Source organism: Apus apus, chromosome 9 (genome assembly GCF_020740795.1).
Source record: "Apus apus isolate bApuApu2 chromosome 9, bApuApu2.pri.cur, whole genome shotgun sequence".
In the NCBI taxonomy this organism is placed as follows: domain Eukaryota; kingdom Metazoa; phylum Chordata; class Aves; order Apodiformes; family Apodidae; genus Apus; species Apus apus.
The window spans coordinates 4,818,364-4,842,031 of record NC_067290.1 but is presented as its reverse complement, the minus strand read 5'-3'; the positions used below and the strand labels follow the sequence as shown (position 1 = coordinate 4,842,031).

General features: G+C 49.1%; 1 protein-coding gene across 1 annotated transcript in view; it reads right to left on the bottom strand.

Moving 5' to 3' along the window:
• The window catches only part of PRICKLE2 (prickle planar cell polarity protein 2), a 101,423-nt gene that overhangs the window by 17,272 nt on the left and 60,483 nt on the right, over nucleotides 1-23,668 (bottom strand). The window contains exons 3-6 of the mRNA XM_051627802.1: nucleotides 15,577-15,760; nucleotides 4,072-4,185; nucleotides 2,210-2,347; nucleotides 1,630-1,833 (exon numbers count right to left, since the gene is read on the bottom strand). Coding sequence (XP_051483762.1) covers nucleotides 1,630-1,833; nucleotides 2,210-2,347; nucleotides 4,072-4,185; nucleotides 15,577-15,760 — 640 coding nt within the window. The remainder of the gene's footprint in view (nucleotides 1-1,629; nucleotides 1,834-2,209; nucleotides 2,348-4,071; nucleotides 4,186-15,576; nucleotides 15,761-23,668) is intronic.

Genomic DNA, 23,668 nt, shown 5'->3' with positions numbered 1-23,668 from the left:
GTGCTTATAAAGATGATCACAGTCATTACACCAGTGGGGAAACTGAGGCACAGAGAGCTGTTAAGACTGGTTTGCTGAAACAGCCACCTGAAATGCTTCCAGCAGATGCTTCCTTGCTGTCTCTGCTTCACATTCCCACTCCGTCTCACTCTCAAGCCAAGCCAGGGGAGCAAGCAGTAGCCCAGCTCTGCTCCCTGGCTCTTCTCTCCACTACAGGTCATACCAAAAGCCTTTCCCCTGCAGTTCCTCTTACCCCTGAGCTCCTCTTTCTTACAATTAGTGCCGGATGTTGCAGGGGAAGAAGTGTTTGTTAAAGAAGGAGCTTGAATGAAAGCCTTGTATGAGAATTTGCAAGGATAAAATGGACATGAAAAAAAAAAATTACCTAGCCTAAGCCACAAGGAAATAGGGCCAGTCAAATGGTTAGGAGTTGGTTTTTTTACTAGTAACGTTACAAATTTAATTGGATACATAAGTCAATGCTCTTTGGATTTTTACTATTACATGCATGCATAGATAGGACGTGGCATTTTATAGTACATATGGTTTTCCACATTACGGTTCTCATAACTTTAAAAGCCAGAACAATTTCCTTCACCAGCCTTTTTTAAAAAGAGATTGACACTTGAGAAACGCTCAGAGGTGACTCTCTATGGTTTTCTATATTCATTTTGTTCAGCTTCCTACAGCCCGTTAATCTCCTCCTTCAAAGCCTGTTTCAGCTGGGTGTGTACTCAAACACTACCGTCTTGTAGGAAACAGCACTCATGCCACCAGAGGCTTCTTCTGGGGAGACAAAGAGAGGACCACCACACACCGCTGGACTACCATCACACAGCATGAGGAGGGTGCTGTTGGTGGAAAAGCTCATGGGAAGCCCTCTCAGCTCCCTGCACGCAGACGAGGATCGCTCTCAGAACAGGCCCAGGCAGATTGCAACTAATAATCCCAGAGAGCATAGAATCCTAGAACTGGTTTGGTTGAAAGAGGCCTTTAAGATCTTCAAGTCCAATCAATAATCTAGCATTGCCAAGTCTACCACTAAAGCATGTCCCTCAGCACCACATCTACAGGTCTTTTAAATACCTCCAGGGATGGTGACTCCACCGCTTCCCTGGGCAGCCTGTGCCTGACAATGCTTTTGGGGAAGAAAATTTTCCTAATATCCAATCTAATCTCCCCTAGTGCAACTTGAAGCCACTTCCTCTTGTTTTAGCAGTTGTTACTTGGGAAAAGAGACCAACACCCACTTCCCTATGATCTCCTTCCAGGTAGTCACAATAAGGTCTCCCCTCAGCCTCCTTTCATCCAGGCCAAACAACCTGCAAGTTCCCTCAGCCACTCCTTGTCAGATTTGTTGTGCAGACCCCTCACCAGCTTTGTTGCCCTTCTCTGGACACGCTCCAGCACCTCAGTGTCCTTCTTGTAGTGAGGGGCCCAAAACCAAAACCCCAGGAAAAGCTCACATGAAGCCTTGGCCAAGCCAAACCATGGTATTTCGTGTTCATGTCTCTGTGCAGAGGCCAGGATATACGCAGGGGAAACACCATTCAGTTGGCAAGGGGACCTCTCTCGTGCCATCTCCGTGGGCAGCACCCATGGCAGAGGCCAGGGCGAGCTGGCTCTTACCTCGTCGCAGGCTGCGCAGCGCGGCTTGAGGCACTCAGCGTGGTGCCGGCCGCAGTAGATCTTCCCATCTTGGTAGAAGTAGATCAGGTCGACCAGCAGCTCGTTGCAGACACTGCAGATGAAGCAGGGAGGGTGCCAGCAAACGCCGTGCCCTGCTCGCGAGGCGAAGACGGCCATGTCCCCTCCATTGATCTGCCCGCCGCACTGTTGGAAAAGCCAGTGTTTAACAGGGGTGGGCGAGCCCACTGCCAGCCACCACCAACCACCTGCTTCCACAGCCGTGGCAGAAGAACTTTAATTCAGCTCCCTTCTGCTGTCTCTTCATCTCTTTTCATCCCCATTTTATGACCAGGATATCAACAGGTTCCTGCTCCCTCCCAGGATACCAGTAGCTCCCTGCATGAGGCCGGGAGCTGGAGCAACTGCTTCAAATCCAGTATCACAAGGGTGCTCTTGCCCTGACAGACCCCAGCACTTGGAGCTGGCCAGGACCAGGGTGGGAGCTGCTCCTGTGAGCTTCACTTCCATTTGGCAATGAAAAAGCTGCCCCGCTTGCACCAGTTTGTCAGCTGCTACCCACCTGCTCGCAGATGGCCCCTGTCATGGTGACAGGGAATGGCCGGACATTGCCTCTCCCTAAATTTTCCCTTTTTCTTTGGTTGCTGAAGAGTTTGAGCTCCCTCTTCTCCTCCTCATCCAAGGAATTGCAATAGCGGACCTGAAAAACACAAGCAATGCTCAGTGTTTGGGGTGTCCCTGGCTTCCCAGCAGCCAGGCACGGTCCCACAGGCTCTGCAAACCTCTGCATGGGGTTACTCAAAGAAGCTCTGCCCTTGGCTTGGGGAGGCTGGAGAAACACACCTGAGCTTCAGGTAGCCCAAGGTTCAAGCAAAATTTCAAGAGGTAGAGATGAGAAAAAAAGGCAGGAGAAAGGTTGCTCTCTGGGTGCAGGTTTGTAGAAAAGTCTTAAAAAGTTGGGTCCTCCGAGTCCCACCCAGACCCAGCAATCAGACTGATGGTTTTCCTGCTTTCTCCCTACAGCAAAGGTCTTAGAGCAGCTTCAAAAGATCTTATTGGCATTTCTAGAGCAGAGCCCATTTTCTCTGTGTAAATTATGGAGTTCCAGCTATTTGGGAACTCCAACTATTCTTCCAGTGTAGGGTCAAATTTGCATATTTCTAGAAAGTCTGCACTGGAAGGTAATATGGAAGTAAAAAAAAAAAAAAAAGATATTAAACAAGGAATAATGCAATTTCCCTAAAAGCTTGTGAAACTCTAAGGTTTTCCTGGCTACTTTCATCCTTCAGGCTTAGCTCTTGGTGATTGCATCTCAATGGAGAATATGACTGAAGAGCCAAGGTGGCCACACGTAGCATCTGTGCCCAATCCAGTTTCCGTTACTTTGGAAAGCAGGCTCATGGAGCTGAGCTGGATTATCCATGTGAGCAACCAACTCACCTTGACTTGTGAGCTGAGCATGAGGGGGAACTGGACGCAAACTCTGACAACCTGCAGAAAACGCATGCAGGGTCATGCCTCCAGATTGCAACAGTATGGGCTGCAGTAGCAGTGTTCTTCTGTATTTATTCTGACAGTTTTCAGCTGTCAGAGGCTGTTGGTTTTCTGCAGCTGGCAGGCAGGTTGGGGCCCAAGGGTGCATGGGAAGAAGCCCCTGCCTGGTGCCTGGAGCTTTCCTGGCACTGGCAGCTCTGTGCTGTGCCCGTGGCAGCCAGCCACGTGCAGGCAAACTCGTTAAAATCCAACCTAGATCAAACAAGTTACCTGCACGTATTTTCCAGAGCGGTTTCTTCAGAAAGCAGCATGAAAATAATTTTTTTTGTTTACACAGGGAAATTTTGCGGGCTACCAGAGCCAATGTTCTCACTGTTGAGAACAGGATGCCAAAGACCCGACCCTTTTTTTGCTGCCTCACATCTTTCTTGCAAGACGTAAGAAGGTTTATTTGCTCTGACTGGTCTTGACTCAACCTCCAGTTTGCCAGGCTCTCCCAGCTTGCAAGGCTCAGCCCATGGGAAGCCCCTCCATGGCACACACACTCTCACTCCCAAGGTGAGTAGTTTTTGCGACTTTGGATCTGGCTCTAGCTGATTCTCAGCAGTGTTTCCATCCACTTTTAACGTGGTTTTGGCCTCCAAGGGCTGAGAAAGTGCTTTTACTTCAGAGAACTGAAGAAGGATGATTTAAAATAGCTTAACTTCAGAAACAAACAACTCCCTCCCTACCTTCAACACAATCCAAATAGGGAGCAAATATGGCACTTCAATAGCAAACATGACCAAAATCCAACTAAATCCCTCCCGAAAAACAAGAAAGGGACGAGAAAGGACCAACTGTGCATCCAACAAGAACGACCCCAGGAGTTGCATCCCCTCCCCACCCGCAGCCCTGCTAGATGTCCAAGGACACATTTCAGGTACTGACCTCATTGTCGTGCGGCGGCAGCTGGTGCAGAAGCTGCTTTATGCGAGATTTTTCTCCTGGGCTGTTGACGTAGGGGACCTTGTCCTCGGGCAGGCAGCTGTAGTACTGGTGCACCTATGGAGCAAGAGAGGGGACTGCAGTGGGGCTCCCTGGCTGAGCCCATGCCCCCGTGCCTGGCCACCAGCCACCCCCTGAGCCAGCGGGCACCGGGTCTTCCCGATGATTTAAAGGAGGGAGATGCAGCCAGGAACTGCTTCAGTTTTACTGCCTCTTCTCCACCGAGGAAGAGGGGTGGCAGCCCCAGTGAGGCTCTGGAGCTCATTACCGTTTGCTCGGTCAGTCTCCACAGCGTTAGCATGTTTCGCTGGCTGAGGGGATGTGTCGGCACCTGCCTTGGCAGGGGAGGTTAAAAAGGCTGTGCCCCAGCAGCCTCTGTGTTCCTGGCTATCTCAGCCTCCACCTCCATCAAAACCCTCCAGGCTTTTTTCTGTAGCAATTTGTGGAAATAAACAGGAGATAAAAATCTGTCGGAAGGCTTGGTTTTTCTCTTTTGTCTCGGAGCATGTAATTAAAATCAGCTATTAAAGAGGCAGCGCGGTGGGGCCCGGCGCTGGAGGAGCCTGGTGGCAGCCCAGAGAGGAAGCACACCCCGAACCCCGGCGTCTCTCCTCCGACTGCCACACCTGGGATCTGCAGTCAAGGGCTGGGCCAGGCACTGGGATGGGACTCATTGCCCGAGGATCAGCTCCAGAATGGCCACAGTGATGCTGAATATCTTGGGAAGAACGTGGAGAAGGGAAAGGTAGGGGAAAGCTCGGCTGGGGTTGGGAGTCTCGGCAGCTCTGGATGCCTCTGGATGCTCAGGCAGGAGCAGAGGGCTGGATGGCTTCCTTAAATCTGCGCTTGGCTAGAGATGCAAACTGTTCTGATGCATACAGCCTTCTGCCTTTGCTGTGGTGGGACTAACCCCCTGAGATGCTCCCTCAGCTCTCAGACACTGCAGCCGTTCCTTTCAGAGCAGCTGCATCGCCAGCAGCTTTTGCAGGGCTTTTCCTGAACAACGCTTGCTTTGCAATGGCTTCTGATCAGCTTTTTCCCCCGCTCACTGTACGTTTTGGGCTTTAGCAGAGAGAGCACCCCCCAGGTTGGCTTTCCCCAGAGAAGCCCTCTCTGCCAGCACAACCCTGCAGCATCTGCAGGATGACAAGCTACTGCAGGTCACTGGGAGGGACAGGGACAGAGAGGCAGGTCACACAGGGCTGGCTGGCAGAGGAGCTGCTTGCAGGCTGCTGGGGAGGCTCATTCAGGAGGTTACCTTCAACAGAACTAAATCAGTTCTTATTCCAGAGTAAAGATCCAAAGGCAGCATTATCCAGGAAGAATTACATTCAGCTGACTCCTGGTCTCATTCAGAGCTAACTATGAGCAGAGCTGTTCCAGTGCTTGCAATTGCTTTTCCTCTCATTGTATGGTTCCTCTCCAAATCGACCCTGACATCCACCTTTCCCATCATCGGGTTTTGTGGAAAGGGAGGTTTTTAGCAGATTTCCATTCTTAACTCTGCAGTGCTGATGACAAGGAAACTGCTCAGGTCATGAAGCTGAGGAACACGCTGAACATATGTCACTGTGAAACCCTAGATTTGTTTTACTAAGGCACGGCAGAAACAGACCCACCAGCTACGGAAACTGTCACAGAAAGAAAGGCTGCTAAGTATTTTGTTATGTTAAAAAGAAAACAAACTATGTACATTAGAATACTTACCTTGCATTTATAGAGCATTCTTCACCCAGAGACATCAAAGAACATTAAAAACACTTAAATTCTTATGACATGCTACCTGAGGTAGCAAATCCACATGCTGGAAAGGACTATTTGCAGCCTAACAATGTTAAATGAGCTCCTGAGTTCATCCAGCTAGTCCACAGCAGAGCTTGCAGCTGAAAATCTCCTGGTGATGCCCTGGCTGCCATTTAGCTTGTACTGGGCTGCCAGGCACCTTCCCGGCCGGTACACATCCCTGCTGACTGCTCCTCTCAGCCAAATTCCCCACGTGCAGACAAGCTACTCATTTTCCCCTGCGCTCAGGTTGGTTAGTTTGTGTTTATTTCTTGTAGTGAAGTTCTTTTTTTGCCCACTCAGTCCTTGAAGTTGGTAGAGACCAGAAATTACTTCTTTTTTTTGTTTGTTTTTTTTGAAGAGCTGCCAAATTCCATCCCATCCCTAAAGCAATGAGCTGTTAAGACGCTCACCCTAGACAGAAAGCAGGGAAGTGAGCTTTCTCTTTGGCAGCCTGGGCACTGCCTTCCTGGAGCCCAACGTGGTGGGATGTACATGCCCAGCTCTGCTCCTGCTTCCGCTGGGAAGTTTTCCATTTAGTTTCAGCAGGTCCGCGGGAACTGGCTCCCATTGCACCAGCAACATAGCTCAGCAGGGATGGGCAATTTGGTTTGAAAAGCAAAACAAAATAAACATAACAGGCTCCAACTTGTGTTCTGTTGCCTGAAATAACCCAAAAGGATTTGCTTTGGATCCACATCAGCCAAGGGGACCTTCTCCAGGGGTGCTCAGGGAGGGGATGAGTGGAGGCAGCCACCAGTCCTTGCCTAGCGTCCACAGAACATCTTGTGGGATTAGAACTCTTTCCTTACATCTCCTGATGACTTCCTCCACTGTTGCCTTCACACCCACCATCCCTCCTTGGGGACAAACCTGAAGCAGGGGGATGCACAGATCCTTTCACCTGGGGCACCACTCTTATCCCAAGAGATCCATCCAGAATGCAGGTGAAGGGCAGAAGGATGCCCCTTGCCTGGGCTGACGTTAATCCAGGCTTGTGCAAATTTTACTGTCTCATCCATCACTGATTCCCTGCGGGATGCGTCCGGCTTCCCGGACAGGCTGCCAGCATTCCCTGACTCTGTGCTCAGCTGGCTGCCAACAGCCTTTCCCTCCCCGGGACTGAGCAGCCGGTGGTTGGGCTCAGTAAGGAAAAATAAAAGAAGGGGAATTTTCAGATAAATTTGTCTTTTCAGGGAAAAAAACCTGCAGAAAATGTTAACTTGCTGGAAAAATAAAACTGCTCAGTCTGCACTTTGCTTTTGTACAAAAGGTCACTGTTTTCCATGAAAATAACTCCTCCTCCATCCAGCTCTGGTTCAGAGCAAGCACAAGGCTCTGTAGCTAATGAGCCTTATAGGGCCACTGTGGCCAAAGGGGCTGATCCGGACCCCCCAGGCACCGGTGGATGGCTCCTCACTGACCTCACAGGCTCTGCAACATGAGCTGCAGCCAGATAAGGAACACAGCACGGGGCAACGACCCACAACAGATAACATATCCCTTTTAAATCATGTGCTATCTTTAGCTGTTTCATTATTTAATACTTCTTCTGTACCACAGAGCAGCTCCACATCCTGCTCTTTCCCCTCACAACAGATCTTCTCGGGCCATGATTATGCCAACAAGCATTATTAACACACCCGAGTGGGGGCTGGGCCAGGTTTTGTCCTCAGTTTCCTCACCTGCCCCTCTTCGCTCTGACCTCTGCTCACACCTTGATAGGAGAAACCCCAGAGGAACACGGAAAACATCAGGCTGAGTTAAAATAACTCTTCAGACAGTGTCAGGGGCTCCGATGCCATGGGGATGGGCTGGCCAGTGTGCTGGAAGCCAGGCTGGCCATGGGTGCTGGGTGCCATGGCTGGGCAAGCCCTGTCCTGCCCCAGGAAGGGACAGGCTCTGTGCTGCAAGACCTGGTGCACCAGATACTCATCTTCCCAGGGTGTTAGTCTCACCTTCTAAAGGAAAATGTCTGGACACAAAGTTTTGCTCACAAAAACTGATACACGTTTTGGAAATGATCAGCTACTTGCAGCGAAAAGAGGGGAAACAGAAAGAAAGAAACCAAGAGAAAGCAAAGAGCATAACGTAAAACAAGGGTAGGAAAAAGCCTTTAAAGTGGAGCCAACTTTTATTCAAAGGCATTGAGGAAAGTAATTATATTAGTTTACAAATGCCTTTGTGTTCTGCAGTCTTCCTAGGTTTGGGGTGTGTTTCCAGTTTAACTTTGACAGTTTATAAACCTACCCAGTCTCTGCTAAATAAGGGCAGGACTGGCAGCTTCTCATGGCAGTCCCAGGGGTGACCAAAGACAAAACCCATGCCAGCTTCTTTGTGGGCAAAGTCTTACACCTTCTCCTAGAAGGAGAGGTTTGCAAACGACCTGTGAATTTCAGCTGTTGATGAAGGATCTCTTTGATCAATGAATTAAAGGAGGCGGAGGGGAAAGATCATGTTTCTTATGCCATGAATTGCTGTTGGGAAACAGCACTCAGTTGTACTCACCCCAGGTACAACACTCCTACTGAAAGCACCCACCAAACCGGGCTGTTTGGGATGACTGTACCTCTGGGATGGACTACAAAGGAGCATGCAGTGTCCTGGTGTGGCTCCGCTGATGGGTGCCGACTTGCTCAGCCATAACAGCTCCAGCACATCCAGCTGGGCAATCCTGCCTGGCTTTCACAAAACAAAACAAACTGCAAAACTGGCTGCAAGGCTTTCACAAAGAGCTCTGTGACGACAGTATGTGCTGGCCTGCGTGTGGCACAGTGCCTCAACATGGATGCCCCCCAAAAAGGGGGCTTTGAGGGGATCAGCCATTGCTTGGGTACAGCACAGTAAATCACCACATGCAACCGTTTCTGTTCAAATTCCAGGCATGCTGACATTCTCTGATATCTCCCTGTGCCAAGGAGAGCATCATTCCCCTGGGACCATCCTACAGCCCACCCCATGCCACCTGGGGATGTACCACACCAACATGGGGAGCTGCCCACACAACGATGTGCAGAGCAGTGGCTGCTGGTGCATGTCTGGGTGCACTCACCCATAGCCCCATCCCCTGGTTTGCTGTGCCTGAGCTTTGGCTCCAATGGGAGGAAGGCAGCCAGCACTTCTAACAAGCCTGTGCTGGCCCGGGCAAGCAGGGCTGCTCCTGTGGCTTGCCTGCTCCTCCCCAACACTGGCTTTTAACTGCACATCAGACAGCGTTAAATGATCTTTTACACCGAGCCCTTAAAAATCGACAGAGAAACCAATCTGGTGTCTTCAGTATTTCTCTCATTCCTGCTAGCCATTCTTGGAAAAGTAAAGAGGAGAAAGCCCCAACAAGCCACAAGCAAAAAACACTCTCAGCTTGTCTGCAAAATGCTGCAAGTGCTCGTACACGTAGGCGCACACACGAGCTCCACAGATGACAGCACGTGTGCAACTGGAAAGTGAGTGCAGTGTGCTCTGGCCCGAGCCTGCACGTACTCCTTTTCCATGGCTGTTGGGATACAAAGCACTTATTTAGCTCTTGAAGCAAAACAATCCTTGCAGCAAGGCCAGATGCTCCAAAACACAGGGGAGAGTGGGAACTGCTGGCTGGGTCTGCCGAGCAGGGGGACGCAGCCAGACACGCACCCTGGGAGTGAGCTGGGGTCCCCCCTGCCATCCCCCAGCCCTGGCTGGGAGAAGACCATTATCACCCCAGCACAGGCGGCAGCGGGAGGTGGATGCAATCCCCGGCGCCGGACCGGCCGGCACCCCGCAACGCCCGGCACCCCGCAACGCCCGGCTCGCTCTTGGGAACCCGCTGCCTAGTCACAGGGACAAAGGCAGGGAACAAAGGCAAAAGGATTTTCCTTAAGTGCTATTTGTTCTGGCACACTCTGCAGCTCTCCGCGCGCTCCTCTCCCACGGCTGACGGCAGCCGAGTCGCTTGAGCGTCGCTGCTCACCAGTCGAGAACGACATCCATTCCTGCCAAGCCTTTGGAGCAGTTCTTGGTCTGCAAGAGATCCTGCGGAAACGTTGCTTCCTGCTGGCATCAAAGAAGAACATTCGAACGAAGGCCGTACATCCACAAGTCTCAGATTTGTGAAAGTACATCCCATCGTTTTTCTTTTTTAAGCAGAAGTCGAATTTGGATCCAAAGGAGCCAGAAACGGCGCTTTCAAAAGCATCTGGGGGGGGGGGCTTTGTGCTGTGAGGCACTGACCAGCAGGGCTGCAGAACCAGCAATTATAATGATCATCTGCTGCATTGATCAGAGATAATAATTCTCCTGGGTCTGCCACTTAAAATGCTCTTGGACTCTTACGTGCTGTAGCAGCATACTAGAATAAGGCTGCAATGGAAAAAGCTGGAATTGTCCACTGGAATAAAGCTCCAGCACAAGTTGATGTCGTGTGTGTCTGGGATTTCTCTGTTTCCACTCCCTGCTCTTCCCTGCCTCCTACCCCTGCTGCCCACCACACTGCCACTCCAAATTCAAGAACCAAGCAAACCCCATCGGGTGAGTGGCTTTGTTGCTGTGGCCCACCAGCAGCAGCTGATTCCCTCCCTCATAACAAGATTGTTCAAGGATTAAACAATTTTAACAGTTTCCATTTGCTCACAATGATCAGGCAAACACCCCAGGACACAGAAATGGAGCAAAAGCCCAGACACATGGTGCACGCAGGCATCACACATGGAAAAAGCATTTTGTGTTGTGAATTGCTGTTCCCTCCACTGGCAAGCATTCCGAAAGGTCCAGTGCCTGGAGGCTGGATTTAGACAGCTCCAGCCTTGAAATAAGAGCTGCTAACTGCCAGGCTATTTAGATACTGAAAGAGTTCACTGGGGAGGTGATGGACTTACCCCTACCTCAAAGTGAAATTGGAGAGCTTTTAAAAATGTGCTGAAATGCAGCTTTTGGATAAAATACTACAGGCTGCACGTGTGCAAGGAGGTAGAGCTAGAGGTGGCTGCAGCTTCTGGCACTGTGTACGTGAGTTATAGCTCCTCTTCACCCCCTTGGCTGTCCATCCAAAGTGCTCTCTGCTCTCAGGATCAGGACCAGATCTACCAAGGAAAGCAGAGATCTTCATGGGGGTCTTGTCCTCTCTCTATTGTGGCCATAAATTAGCTTATCTCCTCCCACAGGAGAGATAAGGCACAGGGTTGGGGCGCAGGGTTGCTTTGGTCTGTCTTGTTCCTTCCTTGCTGCACACAAGACTTCAGCCTCCTGAGGACTGAACCAGTTTGCTGAACTTACAGGGCTCAAGAAAGGACAAGAAGGTAAAATGCACTCGGTCGTGACACACAAGCAGAAGTGAGGCACAGGTCCCCGAGAGATGACTGGCCCAGATAATGTACTTGCTCCCACACCAAGGTGGTGAAAGTGGGTTTCTTTAGGTAAGGTGTAAATGCACGTTCAGTGGAGGTTCATCTCCACTCTCCTCAGTTCACGACCGGAACAGCAACTGATGAAGCTTGGAGGTCTTATCATTCAAGCCCTTGCTACAGGTCACGTAGAAGATCCAGAAGAATTGACTCCTATGTTAGCCCCTGAATAAATTCCTCGGGACAGCTATGAGTTTCACCCCACACTGCAAAGCTCAAGGTCCAAGCTCCAACAGCCACCTTTGAGGAAAACGGTCCCCTGAACTCTCATGCTACTATTTTTAGCTGAGATTTTCATAACTTTCTAAGTGACTCAACCAGAGCAACTGTGCTGACAGCAAGAGAATTACATTCTTATGGCACATACAACTGTCTTGAATGTTGGCACGCAGGAGCCACGCAGAAAGCCACACCACAGCTGAAGTAGAGCCCTCTCTTTTGTTTAATTGGAAAGCTGTGCCCATAACCAGCTGCTCCTATTATTGAGACACAATAAAGACAGAAATCCTCAAAAATCCCTTGTATTCAGAAATTCAAGCTGGCATGAATCCCCTTTGGATTTCTCAAAACCACAGACCCAAGGAATTCAAGGCTGCACATTCACATGAAGTTACACATGCCTTGCCTAAAAATGTGAAAAACACATCATAAAAGGACTTATTTTTAAAGATCTGCCCTCAAACTTATGTCAGTGCAAGGAGGATCAGCTGTCAGACTGCCAGCCCCAGCAGACAAACTGGCTCCCAAAATTGCCTTCCCCCATCTTCACAGCCAGGCCTGGTCTGGGGTTTTGCTTTGCTGAGGACATGTTTCTGGTGGGGTGTGACCATTTCAAGGCTTTCACATTTATTCATCCAACCATTGAATGGCAGGAAGCAAAAAGAGTGTATTTCCCAAAGCTTCTGCCTCACCTCTTGTCCAGCCACCTCTCCCATTCCTATCTGCATCCGTGTCTTCCAGAAGAGAAGTCCTTCTTCTGCCACCTGACAACTTCTCATTGAGGTCCAGTCCAAGTGGGGTTAGAGCCCACAGGAACCTCTTGGTCATCCTGTGTAGCCGACTGTTATTACAAGAAACTAGATTTTCTAATCACATTGTAATTTATGGAGCTCAGTCTTGGGTTCTTACCCATCACTCTCCCTGCTGGCAGGTTGCCACTGAGCCTTACACCTCTGATGGCTTGAAACCTCTTCCAATTTCCTGCCTGAATGCATTTGGATCCAGTTTATATCTATGTTCTTGTGCCAGAGTTGGAGCTGGAATAACTGCTCCTCCTCCTCTAATGGATAGGGTGTGATCATAACCCTTCGATTTCCTAGGCTGAACAAACCAAACTCTTCTAGGTTCCTCAAAGAAATAACATTTCCAGTGTCCTTCCAGTTTATACCCCTCTTTCTTGAGCAGATGTCATCAATTTTAGCCAGTTTTTCCACATGAATGTTACCATAATTTATGCAGTGCTATTAAAACATTTTTTTTTTCTATTATCACCTTCATCTCTGTGTTATAAACCTGATCAGAAATATTTAATATTTATGGCTGTTGCACAGCAGTAGACTACTTTGTAGTCCTGCACAGCCATAAGCAATTCAGCTCCGTGCTTCAGTGCAATGTCTGGATCATTATCTGTAAACACTGGATCAATGCTTTTTTCTTCCTTCAAGCAGTGGGCATTAAGGAACCAATATCCATGTTCACACAGTTGACATGTGCCTCAGAACAGCTGATGCCTGAATTAGTGTCCAGGAATCCAGCGAGACCTTGTAGGTTTGTGTTGATTCCCCTTTAGATTATACTTAATATTTTAAGCTACGTATTGAAGGGACACTCCAAATCCTGAAATTACCTCTGGTAACTGCTGAAAACTGATGTCATGTTTGTTGGCCAACTTTCTCTTCATGAAATCCTGTAAATTGCTGTGGTGAGTGAGATGTGAACACTGTCTCCCAAGAATAGTGAGGCAGGAAGGCTGTCGTCCAAGTATAATAAGAAAACTGCATTAGTCTTTCAGGGGACCACTTACCTCCCCAGCTCATACGCTGTGTAGAGATTTTAATAAAGTAGAATATTGCAGAAAAAAGTTGTTTAATTTCATCTGTTTCATGTCAAAGAAATACGACAGCAAAACAGCGGAAGGCACAAGAAAGTTCCCTGCCTGCAAACCTGTATTTTCAGCCCAGCCTGATGGCAGTGTCCTCAGCCAGAGCAGAGCCCACCAGCTGCTCCACAACAGGCATCAGTTTTCCAGAGGCTTCACATCACGTACACACCCCTGACTCATCGACCAGAAAGCCACATGTCTGGCTGCAGTCTTGCATGGCTCTATTAAGATGTTGCAGAGGTACCTCCTACCCCTGCGGGAAGAAAAGGGCACCTTTCTGCACCCCGGGGCACCCCCCAGCCCTGTGACACCTTGGGCACCTGGTAACTCTTGGAGAAATTCAGGGTGCTGCTCTTCACCCAGGGACAACCCCCAGCCTTGCATGGTGGCTCTCTCACAGCCCAGAGAAGTCACACTTTGCTTTTGTCTCCTTAGTGGCTCTCTGATGCGTGAAAGGTTCCAAAAGGGCTGGCAGATGAGCTGTGCTGGAAGGATTTCAGTGCCTGTCTTAGGCTCTGCTTGGGACTGCTCTTCATCTCCATGGTGATTAGAGACGGGTCTGAAGTGGCAAGTCTGCTGAAAGCCCCAGCAAGGCAGACAGAGGGGAGTAATTAGAACCCTCACGTTCATATTGAGGAGTACTGTGACCACTGCAAGAAACACAAGCTGGAAGAACCTAAAAATACATGAACCTGGGTAACGCATGAGATGTCAGTATCTACTGCCACAGGTGAGGGACTTCTGTTTTCTCCTGAGCACCACAAAGTTCCTGATGGCAAGCTATTTCTTATAAAGCACCCACAAGACCAAAGAAGCATCCAGGTCTTCTGTAATATGTCACCACCATGCTGGAATTGGGTTTCAATTGCTGACCATGTCTACCTGGTCAAGTGCCACCTGTCACTAAGTGTCTGTATTTCCACCTAAAGCTACAGGGACATGGACCAGCCTGGGCTCCAGAAGCCACGGACATGCCTGGAAAGTGCTGAGAGCTGGTGACACTAGCGTGTGTATGATCCTCCAACGGGACTCCTGAAACCCAACTGGTTCATGTCCCAACAGCATGAAGGACCAGCAGAACTACTTCAGAGCCATGTGTATCTTTCCATACACCATGTCTTGTAGGCACAAAGGGATCCTCTGACATGAAGAAGGTGACAGAAAACAAGGCTGCTGCCTGGTTTGCCTGGTTAGATGGCACCAAGTGAAACACACAGTGTCATGGAGTTTCAAGCAAGCTTTGAGTGAGGCTTGTAAAGACTAGAAGAAGAAAAAAACCAACAAACCAAACAACTGGATTTTCTCTAATCAGACAGACAATATTTACAGCCTACGAGCAGTGCCAAAATATTTCAGGAAATGCCTAAGCTCTTCTGAATAAAAGCTGAGGAAAACACAATATTAAGGACAGCAACTACAACAGCAGGAATGAAAGCTTTCCACCCTCTCCCAGCCTCCTCACGCAGTTTAAAACGATTGCTATAGCAATTATCAAGGCTAAGCTTATTTTGAAATCTCCTCTGCATATTAAGTTCTGAGTTGAACATGCAAAAGATCAGCATAAAAACCAAACAAATCATGTAAACTGCAAGGAGCAGAAATCAATGCACGCCCCGCACAGACAGCGTGAAGTCTAATCCATCCCACTCAATTCCTGTACTGAGAGACCTGAACTTTATTTGAGCAATTCCTTCCAGTAAGGCCCAAACATCATGCTTGAAAAATTCCAACCCCGAATACTTTAGCCTGTTTTTCAGAGTCATCTACCAGCTGTGGCTACCTGCCCTGACTTACTGCCCAGCAGCGTGGTCCAGGAGGGCAGAACACACTGAGTCCTTGGGAAACACTCAAGTCCTACCACTATTTTTATCCATGAAACAGTAGGAGGTACATCTGTATCTGTTCCCGTGCACAACCACAACAAACCCCATCATGGAAGTATTTTGTTTCTCCCCCCTCTCCATTACCAATTACAGATGCAGAAAACCACAAGTCCAGCAAGGATCCCATCTCTATTTTTGTTTCATTTGTGCACCCAGCCCAGAGTTGTCTCTGCAAGTCCCTGTAGTGCACCCAGAAACAGCCACATGCAACATGCGCTTGCACCCCTAGAAGAAAAATCAGGGCAACTATTTCCAAAGAGCACATCAAAGCAATTTATTTCTAGGAACTGGGTGGTGTCATCGTTACCTGCTCAGGCTTCAGGCCAGGGGGGACCCATGCGTACTCTTCCAAGGCACAGCCCGAGTCGTCATCAGAAGTGGAATTCCTCTGGAAGTCAAACATGAGCTTCGTGACAGTCTTTTCCATCTCCAGAGGCATAACGGTTACGATGTGCTCTTCCTGGGAGCACTTACAGTGGAGGCAAATCTTCCTGCAAGGTGAGGAGAGAGGAAAAAGAGGAAATGACCCCGTGATTTGCACATCAAATAAGAAAGCAAAGTGACTCCTGCAAGTCGCTGGCCTGCAGATACTAAACTCAATCCTATTTTACGTTCAGGCGTTTCCTAGCCCAGACTTTGTCTTTCTTGCAAGGAGGAAATAAAAGTCCGTATTTGCTGTAACAACCCTTGGCAATCCAGCCGAATCAGACTGCCCAGTGTTTAGGGAGATGTAATTGCTTGTCTTTCTCTGTGAGGAGAATTTCCAGGGGCCAGCACAGGCCAGGGCCACGTGCCTGCTTGGAGCGGATCGGTGCCAGAGCAGTCACCAAATTTAGGACAGCTGAGCACTTGGCTAATACAGAAAATGGTGGATTGACTGGGAAGCTGTGAATGACAAGTCCTTTTAGCATGCTGATAGCATAAATTTGCTTATTAAAGTAGCATAAAAATTGATTATAGTCTGAACATATAAAGTTAAATTAAATTAAGGGAGGCTACAAAAACCACAGTCACACTACAACGGCGTCTTAACCACCCGGCTCAACGGCACATGCTGCCCCAAAGCTGGATGGTAGGGGTGGAAAAGCACAAGCAGAACTGAAAGAACCCAGGCTGCAATTTAACAGCCATTAGCTTAACTCACTGCAAATACTGCTTCTTAGCACTTCTTTTAAAGGCCTGTTCCTGCAGCTGGTGGTCTGTGGGAGATCTTCTTCATGGGCTTGAACCTAAGCATTTATCTGCAGGGGAGTAAGGACGCTGCTCCCCTTCACCAGGGGTAAGAGCCAAGGACAAATCTGTCTGAAAACATCCCCCAGCCCCCTCAAAAGAGGTTGAAAGGAATGCTGATAAATTGGTTGCTATTTCTGCAAATGCAATGCTCTTCCACAATATGGGTCAATGGTATCTATTTTAAAGTAACCATGCAGGTTTCTGCATTAATTTGCACTAATGAAATGCCACTGGTATCTGAGGAACCAGACATGGCTTCACTTAGGTAGCAGAAGGGAGACAGCTCAGGTACAGCATGAAAAGCTACACCATTGCCATCACAGGTTTCTCTGCTATAAGGTAAAGCAAAGAAATTCAGAGGGCAGCAACAGTTCAACATCAGGGGCTGTAATTTTCAAACATCTTTCCTTCTTTTTCGCCGTTGCCTACAAGCCAGCTAAGCACACCAGCGCTCGCGTCCAGATTCAAATCTAAGTTTCCACTGGGCCATTACAGCACAAAAAATGCACTCTAGCAAAAGTCAAGAGGCTCCGCTAAGTCAAGCCAGGGAGATTTGCCAGATTTTCCCATTTCCTGCCTTTCATCAGATCTAACCCACACAGAGACCCCCGCGCACCCTGGCGTCTGGTTTGCGTCCAGTCGGAAAGTCTCGGCATCGCCTCTGGCTGTTGCCTTAAAAAATAATCACAGCACCATTTCATGTGAATACTTTAATTAATCAGCTACTGTAGAAGGGAGCTCTGCCTCAGCAAAGCTGCTGGTTTCTTTGCTGTTTCCGTCTCAATTCACAACACCATTAGAAGCAGCTCAATAGGCAACAAGATGCTAAGAATAATTAATAGCTGTGGATTCAGCATTGGAGATGGTTATTCTAACAGAGTTTAGGACTTCTCAGTCAATTTGTAATTTTCAGGATATCAATCACCAGCTTCAAAGGGAAAGAAATCCAACAGTCCACACTCAGATAGCAGCAACGCCATGAGCACAAGAGCTGGTGACAGGGAAAAAGCCAGCCCACACAGTGCTGCCCTCCTCCCCACCCCTGACACATTCCCGCCAGGAGGATGGTGGGAGACATCTTGTCTTTTAGTAAATGAGATCAATCAGGCCATCATGAGGACTTTAAATAACCATGTCGAAGAGTTAACTAATGAGACTTGTGATCACTTAAGACCCCACAGGTGACTCCACATGACTGCCATCCTGCATCTCACACCACACACACCCAGGTCGGGAAGCTGATTTACACTCTCTTCTTCCTGCCTCCTCCCAGGTAAGTGGGTACTGCCACCAGATGACTTCTCCTGGTCAGAAAAGTAAAGGATGAAAAGGACACAGGTAGCATGTCTACTCTTCAGTCATGTCCCCAGGCCATGACAATGGGCTCTGTAAAAACTCTGCACTGTTAAAAAAATGAGCATCTCCAGGCATGGGGTTTCTGCCACCTCCCTGGGCAAACTGTACAAACATCAAGACCTCACCCCTGAGATATTCAGTCCTCTTCCTTTCCCCTCATTAAAAGCAGAAGATTAACAGCTTTAATTACAATTATTTTCTTTACATTAGGATATGCTGTTTCATGGGAACAATACTCAATGTCCTAGGAGTGTCTTTCCACTCCTATGATATGGTTTCCATGACTTCTTCACATAGGTCTCACTCAACTTTATTGTCTTCCAGCTCACTATAATTAAAAATAATTCCCTGTAGTAAAAACTTAATATAAAAATGTACATTTCAAATATGAGATGAAATTGAAAAAGCAGTATCCCCCCACTGCACTCCAAGCAGAGAGTTGTGAAGTGAGACAATGCACGTGCCAGTGCTTGACTGGGCGCACGATGACCGAAGCGACAATGTGATGTGGGTGCTGATGCCACGGTGGAGATTTTATGGGTGCTGGAGAGGAGCTGGGCCAGCAGCCTGCCAGGCTCACTCTCTGGAAATCCTGTCTTCTTTCCTGACCCTTTCTGTCTTGTTCCCATCTCTGAGATGGGAATCATCTCAGTGAAAGTACCTGACCTGGTGATGAAGAGAGGTCTCCAGCACCGGGATGACACAGGGTTGTGTCTCCCACCGAAGTGAGGAGAGCTGATGGCAAGTCCAGCTTCAGGCACGGAGGGTAAATTAAGGAGCTGTTAAGCAGCTGCAGCTCGTGGACAGGGAGGAAAGAAGAGCAGGAGCAGGCCAGCAGCTATGCTGCTGCGGGAGGCACGGGCTGGGGAGCACCCGGTAGGGATGCTCGGCATGGAGCTGCCCTGCAGCAGGGCCAGGATGGTGGGAAGCAATGGGAGAAAGAACATTTCCTGGTGTCAGATTCAGCTGGAAAGGAGCCTGCCTTGAATTGACTTCACATGGTACAAAGCAGCAACAGCTCACAAACAGACTGAAAAATTTGTTCTGCTCAAGGCCAGTGCTTTATGTGATGGAGTTACAAGATGGATGCATTTTTTTTTGCTCTTACGTGGCGCTCTTGGAACAGCAACCAGTCCTCTCCTCAGAGGAGGCTCTAACCCCCATTCCCTGGTAACCATCCCCAGCCTTTCGCCAGCACGGGGGGACGGTGCAAACTGGATCCCCCACCCCACGCCAGCCATCCTCTCACAGACAAAACAGGCACAGAAGCAAATCTGAAGCAAACTGGGCCAAACACATCAAGCAGAGAACCTGGCTGCTGAGTCCCTATTGCTTGGGATGCCAAAGCATGTTTCCAGCCCAGGTCAACCTAGATACAGCTCAACATGAGCCCAGCTGGCCTGTGAGGTCTCTGGGACCAGGCAGTCTCTTGCTGTAAGCTATGGTTAGCAAAACACAGTCTCTGCCATGGCTGGAGCCTCCTGCAGCCTTTCCATCATAAGAATGGCACCAACAATAAGTTAAACCACACTGAAAACGCTGGTGCTGTGCAAGAGGCCACAAGAGAGCCACGAGTGTGCCCCCAGCTTCCTAAGAGAGCCTAGTCTCCCTGCTGTGAAAAACATGCAACAACTCCAAACTGGGAAAGCACAAGCAGAGCTAAAAGGCGAGGGAAGGGGGACCAGGGACCTGGCCACAGGGATCTTCTCTTCCAGCCACAGCTGCCAGCTCAGCTGGGTGGGCACGCAGGACCTAATGCAGCAAACACCACCAAAGTGAAGCCCATCCTGGCTGGGCACGATGGCTGTTTCAAGAAAAAGGCAACGTGAGACCCCAGCCCCTCCTGGCAGCAGCAGGAATGAAGGCAGAGTTTAAAATCATGGCAGAAATGTTAAAATTCCTCTCTGACAAAGGAGGAACTCAGCAAACAGCCCTTATCACTCCCCCTGCATTGCTTATCTCTGCTTCTCACTTGTTTCTTCTGGGATGGAAATAAATGGGGCTGTCTCAGGGAGCAGCTCCATCTCCAGACAAAGCCAGGAGCAGGGCTGCCAGGGCCAGCATTGGCCACACGATCCTCTGCTGTGCTCTGTAAGAAAGGATTTGCATGCATTTGTGCACACATTAACATGCACGATTGGGAATCCCTCAAAAAGCCATTGTCTGCTCAGCTCGGATGGGATGAGTAAAAGCAAAGGGGTAATTCCCTTCCCACTCAGCTGAAGGCACTCATGGCAGCCTGATTCTTCTCCAGCATAGTGGCATCATTCTGATTGCAATAAGGCTTTTGGGTCAGTCGTGAGCCAATCACAAGACTTCTTGGAAACAGGAGAGGCTGAGGATTTAGGGCAGGCTCCTGTGAACCCTGAGCCTCTTAACTAGGGTTTCTTAATGTCCCTGCTTGTTATCTCCTCCCCTCATTTGAGAGCTAATGAGGCATCTTCCCACCCTGAGCGAGCTCCAGCTACACAGACCTGTTTCTCCAGACACCACAGGCAAGGCAAACATTTATTGGAACTGAGAAGTTAACATAGTCCTTCCCTCCCGTGGGGAGAGCCCAGCAGCTCTTCTCTAATATGGGCACTGCTCTTCCATTTCACAGATGGGGAAGCTGAGGCACAGGGTACCCACAGGCAGCACCAGCTGTGGCTTCCCCATCAACTCCTTCAACATCAGCTTAAGCAGAGGAGCCCCAAGCTGCTTCGCTCAAAACAGGCTGCTGGAGCTAAAGTTCTGCCTCCTTCTCCAACTTCTCTAACACCCTATTTTGAAACAAACTCCCTCAGTAGTCCCAGCTGGACACTGCCCATGGCCCCAGGTCCCACAGACCTCAGCTACAAAGTCGCATATCTCTGGACATTTCTGTGACTTCCCAGCTCTTCCAGAGTCACTTCAACCAGAAAAAAAAACAACAAAACAAAACAAACAATTATCAGTGCAACGAGCTACAAAGACTTCGTGCTACCTGGGTTGAAAAGGAAGCTCAGTGAAAGCTTCTATCTGCTAGGGTGCAGGTGGCTAAAGGAGACGAGTTAGACGTTGGCATTTACCATAGCAGCAATTCCAAGTCTGAGGACAACGTGCCCCTGGTGGCCTGCAAGGACAATGCTCGCTTGATCCAAGATGCTGGAAAAGTATTTGGCTTAAAAGATCAACATCAGGTGGTAGCAACAGAGCAGGTAGCACTGCAATACCAAGAAGCTAAGGAAGAGAGAAATAACCCAGCAGCTGAACTACTCCTGTAGATGCATCTCTCCCTAGTCTCAGTGGCTGTAGGGGAGCACGTGTAGCTGCACATCTCCAGAAAGCTCTGCAGTAGGTGGGGACACACTGAGAGGATGCAAGAGCTACAAGTCACACTCTTCTTCATATTCCCCATCCATCGTCTATACCCACCTGATTTGCTCAAGGCAAGTCAGATTCCCTGTGTCACTTTATTTTTAAACCCCTCTGACCTCCCCAGTGCCAACAGCAGCAATTGCAAAGGTGTCCAGGGTGGTGTTGAAGCTTTTATTACAAACCTCATTTCCACTCCTGGAAAAATTCTCCTCTCAGGCTGAAGCTGTCCATGCTCACTCTCAGGCTGGAGACTTATTTTTAAGACTCTGCAAAAATTCTTTACCATTGCAAGAGTTATTCTTGCTTAATTAGGAAGAAGAAATAACTATCCCCAGTATTGCCAGCTGCAGCCAAGTATGAGCAACAGCAGTCTCTGAGGACATTCTAGTTGGTCTGTCTTCATGGAGAATCAGGACCATCAATTCAAGAAGAGGGTGGAACATCTTCCTGTGGGTCCCCACCACCCTGTCCCCAAACCACTGCTTCCCAGTGGCATGGCCTGGGGCAGCCTCCAGGCTGCTTCCAGTTTTCCTGTCTGTGGTCTGCACCACGTGGCAGACAAGAACCATCCATGCCCAAGGCTGTGCTCCTCCAGGTAAGACTAAGACCTTAGGATAAAACATGACGCAATGTACAAATCCCTCATCTGGGCTGTCTTGGTGCTCTCTCAGCAAAACAAGGAACGAGCACCACAGCCCAAAACTGCTGGATGAATTAAAACACGACCAACCTTTCCAACTTGTGACTAAATCACACCAGGGGAGCTGGGGTACATCATGGGTCATTTTGAGGAGCCCAGGTGCACCCCAGTGCTCTGCAGTGAACACAGGTCCCGGCTCAGGCTCGTGAGCTGGGTGAGAGCTCTGGGTGCTTAAACACCCTCTAGATCTGAACCCCACAGGCAGGCTGCTCCCATGAGCCACAGCCCCTGACACAAACCATGAAAATTCTGACACATAAAGATGAGATGTTTAAATTAAGCGATATTAATAACTTGGCAGATCTCAGAAGAACTCTCTATTTGGAGCTCTCAAGATGCTTTGCAGAAGACCCAGTTCTATTTTTTTTTTACCATAATAGAGATTAGACAGAGGTGGGCAAAGTTCTATACCTGTGTGAGCTGCTCATCAAGCAAGGGAAAGAGGGAGAAAAGAGGAAAAACAAGGTGCAGTGAGCCTCAGTCTGTGCCCAGCCATGCTACCAGGAGAAAAGATGTCCAACAGGCTGCTCCGTCACATCCAAGATGATGGAGGCAGCCTGCCAGCTCACCACTCATCTCAGCATATTTATGTTAGCATTAGCTTTTTTCCCTTCTTAAAGGTCCAGCTCTTAGCACACAGAAATCATAACAACCACATATTTTTCCCTGCTCACGCAGAAGAAATGCAAACGACTAGTTTCCAAGTTGAAGTGAAGAACAGGCTCAATAACATCAATAACAACCCTGAAGCTGGTGGGCAAACAATACTGAAACCAATCTCGTGATCTTGGAATGCAGGAAGAGCCACAGGATGGGCAGACCTAGGAGCTGTGGACATCTGAGTGGGGTCTGGTGTCCCCCAGGGCAGGACAACCCCAACCCCAAGAGCCCACCACTGAAGAGCCCAGTGGTGTCCCCGGCCAGCAGCAATGGAGCAAGGGAGGCAGCAGAGGGAGCAGACAGCAGCAGGACCCTCCCCAAACTCTCCCTTGGGACCCTCCCTACCCAGGAGCCAACATACACTTGTGCTTTGCTCCAAAGCCCCTGTCCTGCCCCACAGGTTGTCTGGTCAGAGTTTTAATTATACAGTTTGGTGGCTTTTCAGCCTAACAAGATGCAGAGCTGTTCTCACAGGGGGTTTCTTTCTGCTGCTTAACTGAAGGAAGAAAATTGCTTCCAAGCTTGGGGTTCTAGCAAAATTTAGGTTCTACCTCTGGATCCAAAACCAGCTCTCCATGAAGCAGCCTGTCTCCCTTCAGCATGTGGGTCCTCACAATCTTCTCAAGCTTGCACTACCCTGGTCTCTTCACAGGCAATATCTATCTTCCTGCCCCTCTCTTCCTCCCACCCAGTTCCAGGCTTGCAGCCCATCTCTCCAGCACTGGTCTCAGACAGACAGGCTGGTGCCAGCTCTCTGCCCCGGGGCTCTAAGTGCTATTTTAAGGGACTTCACCTGCTTGCATTTGCAGCATGACAAGCAGAAACCCTGGGAAGCAGTAAACACTCTGCAGTTAGAGAGCAGCTCCCAGGCCATACATCCTACAGGAAAAAAAAACCTGGCTGATAGGCAAAAAAAGCTCAGAAGCAGGATGAGCTAGGCTGAAAACTGTAATTATTTCAAAACTTGAGGCTCAGACAGCATCCCCTGAGACAGGCAATACCGACCTGCTGGTGAAAGCAATCACTGCCAGCCTGATCTGCCTAGGTGCTGGCGAGCAAGTCTGCCAACAGCAAGTGCACAAGGCTGGGTCATTTTGTTAAGCTGGCTGGT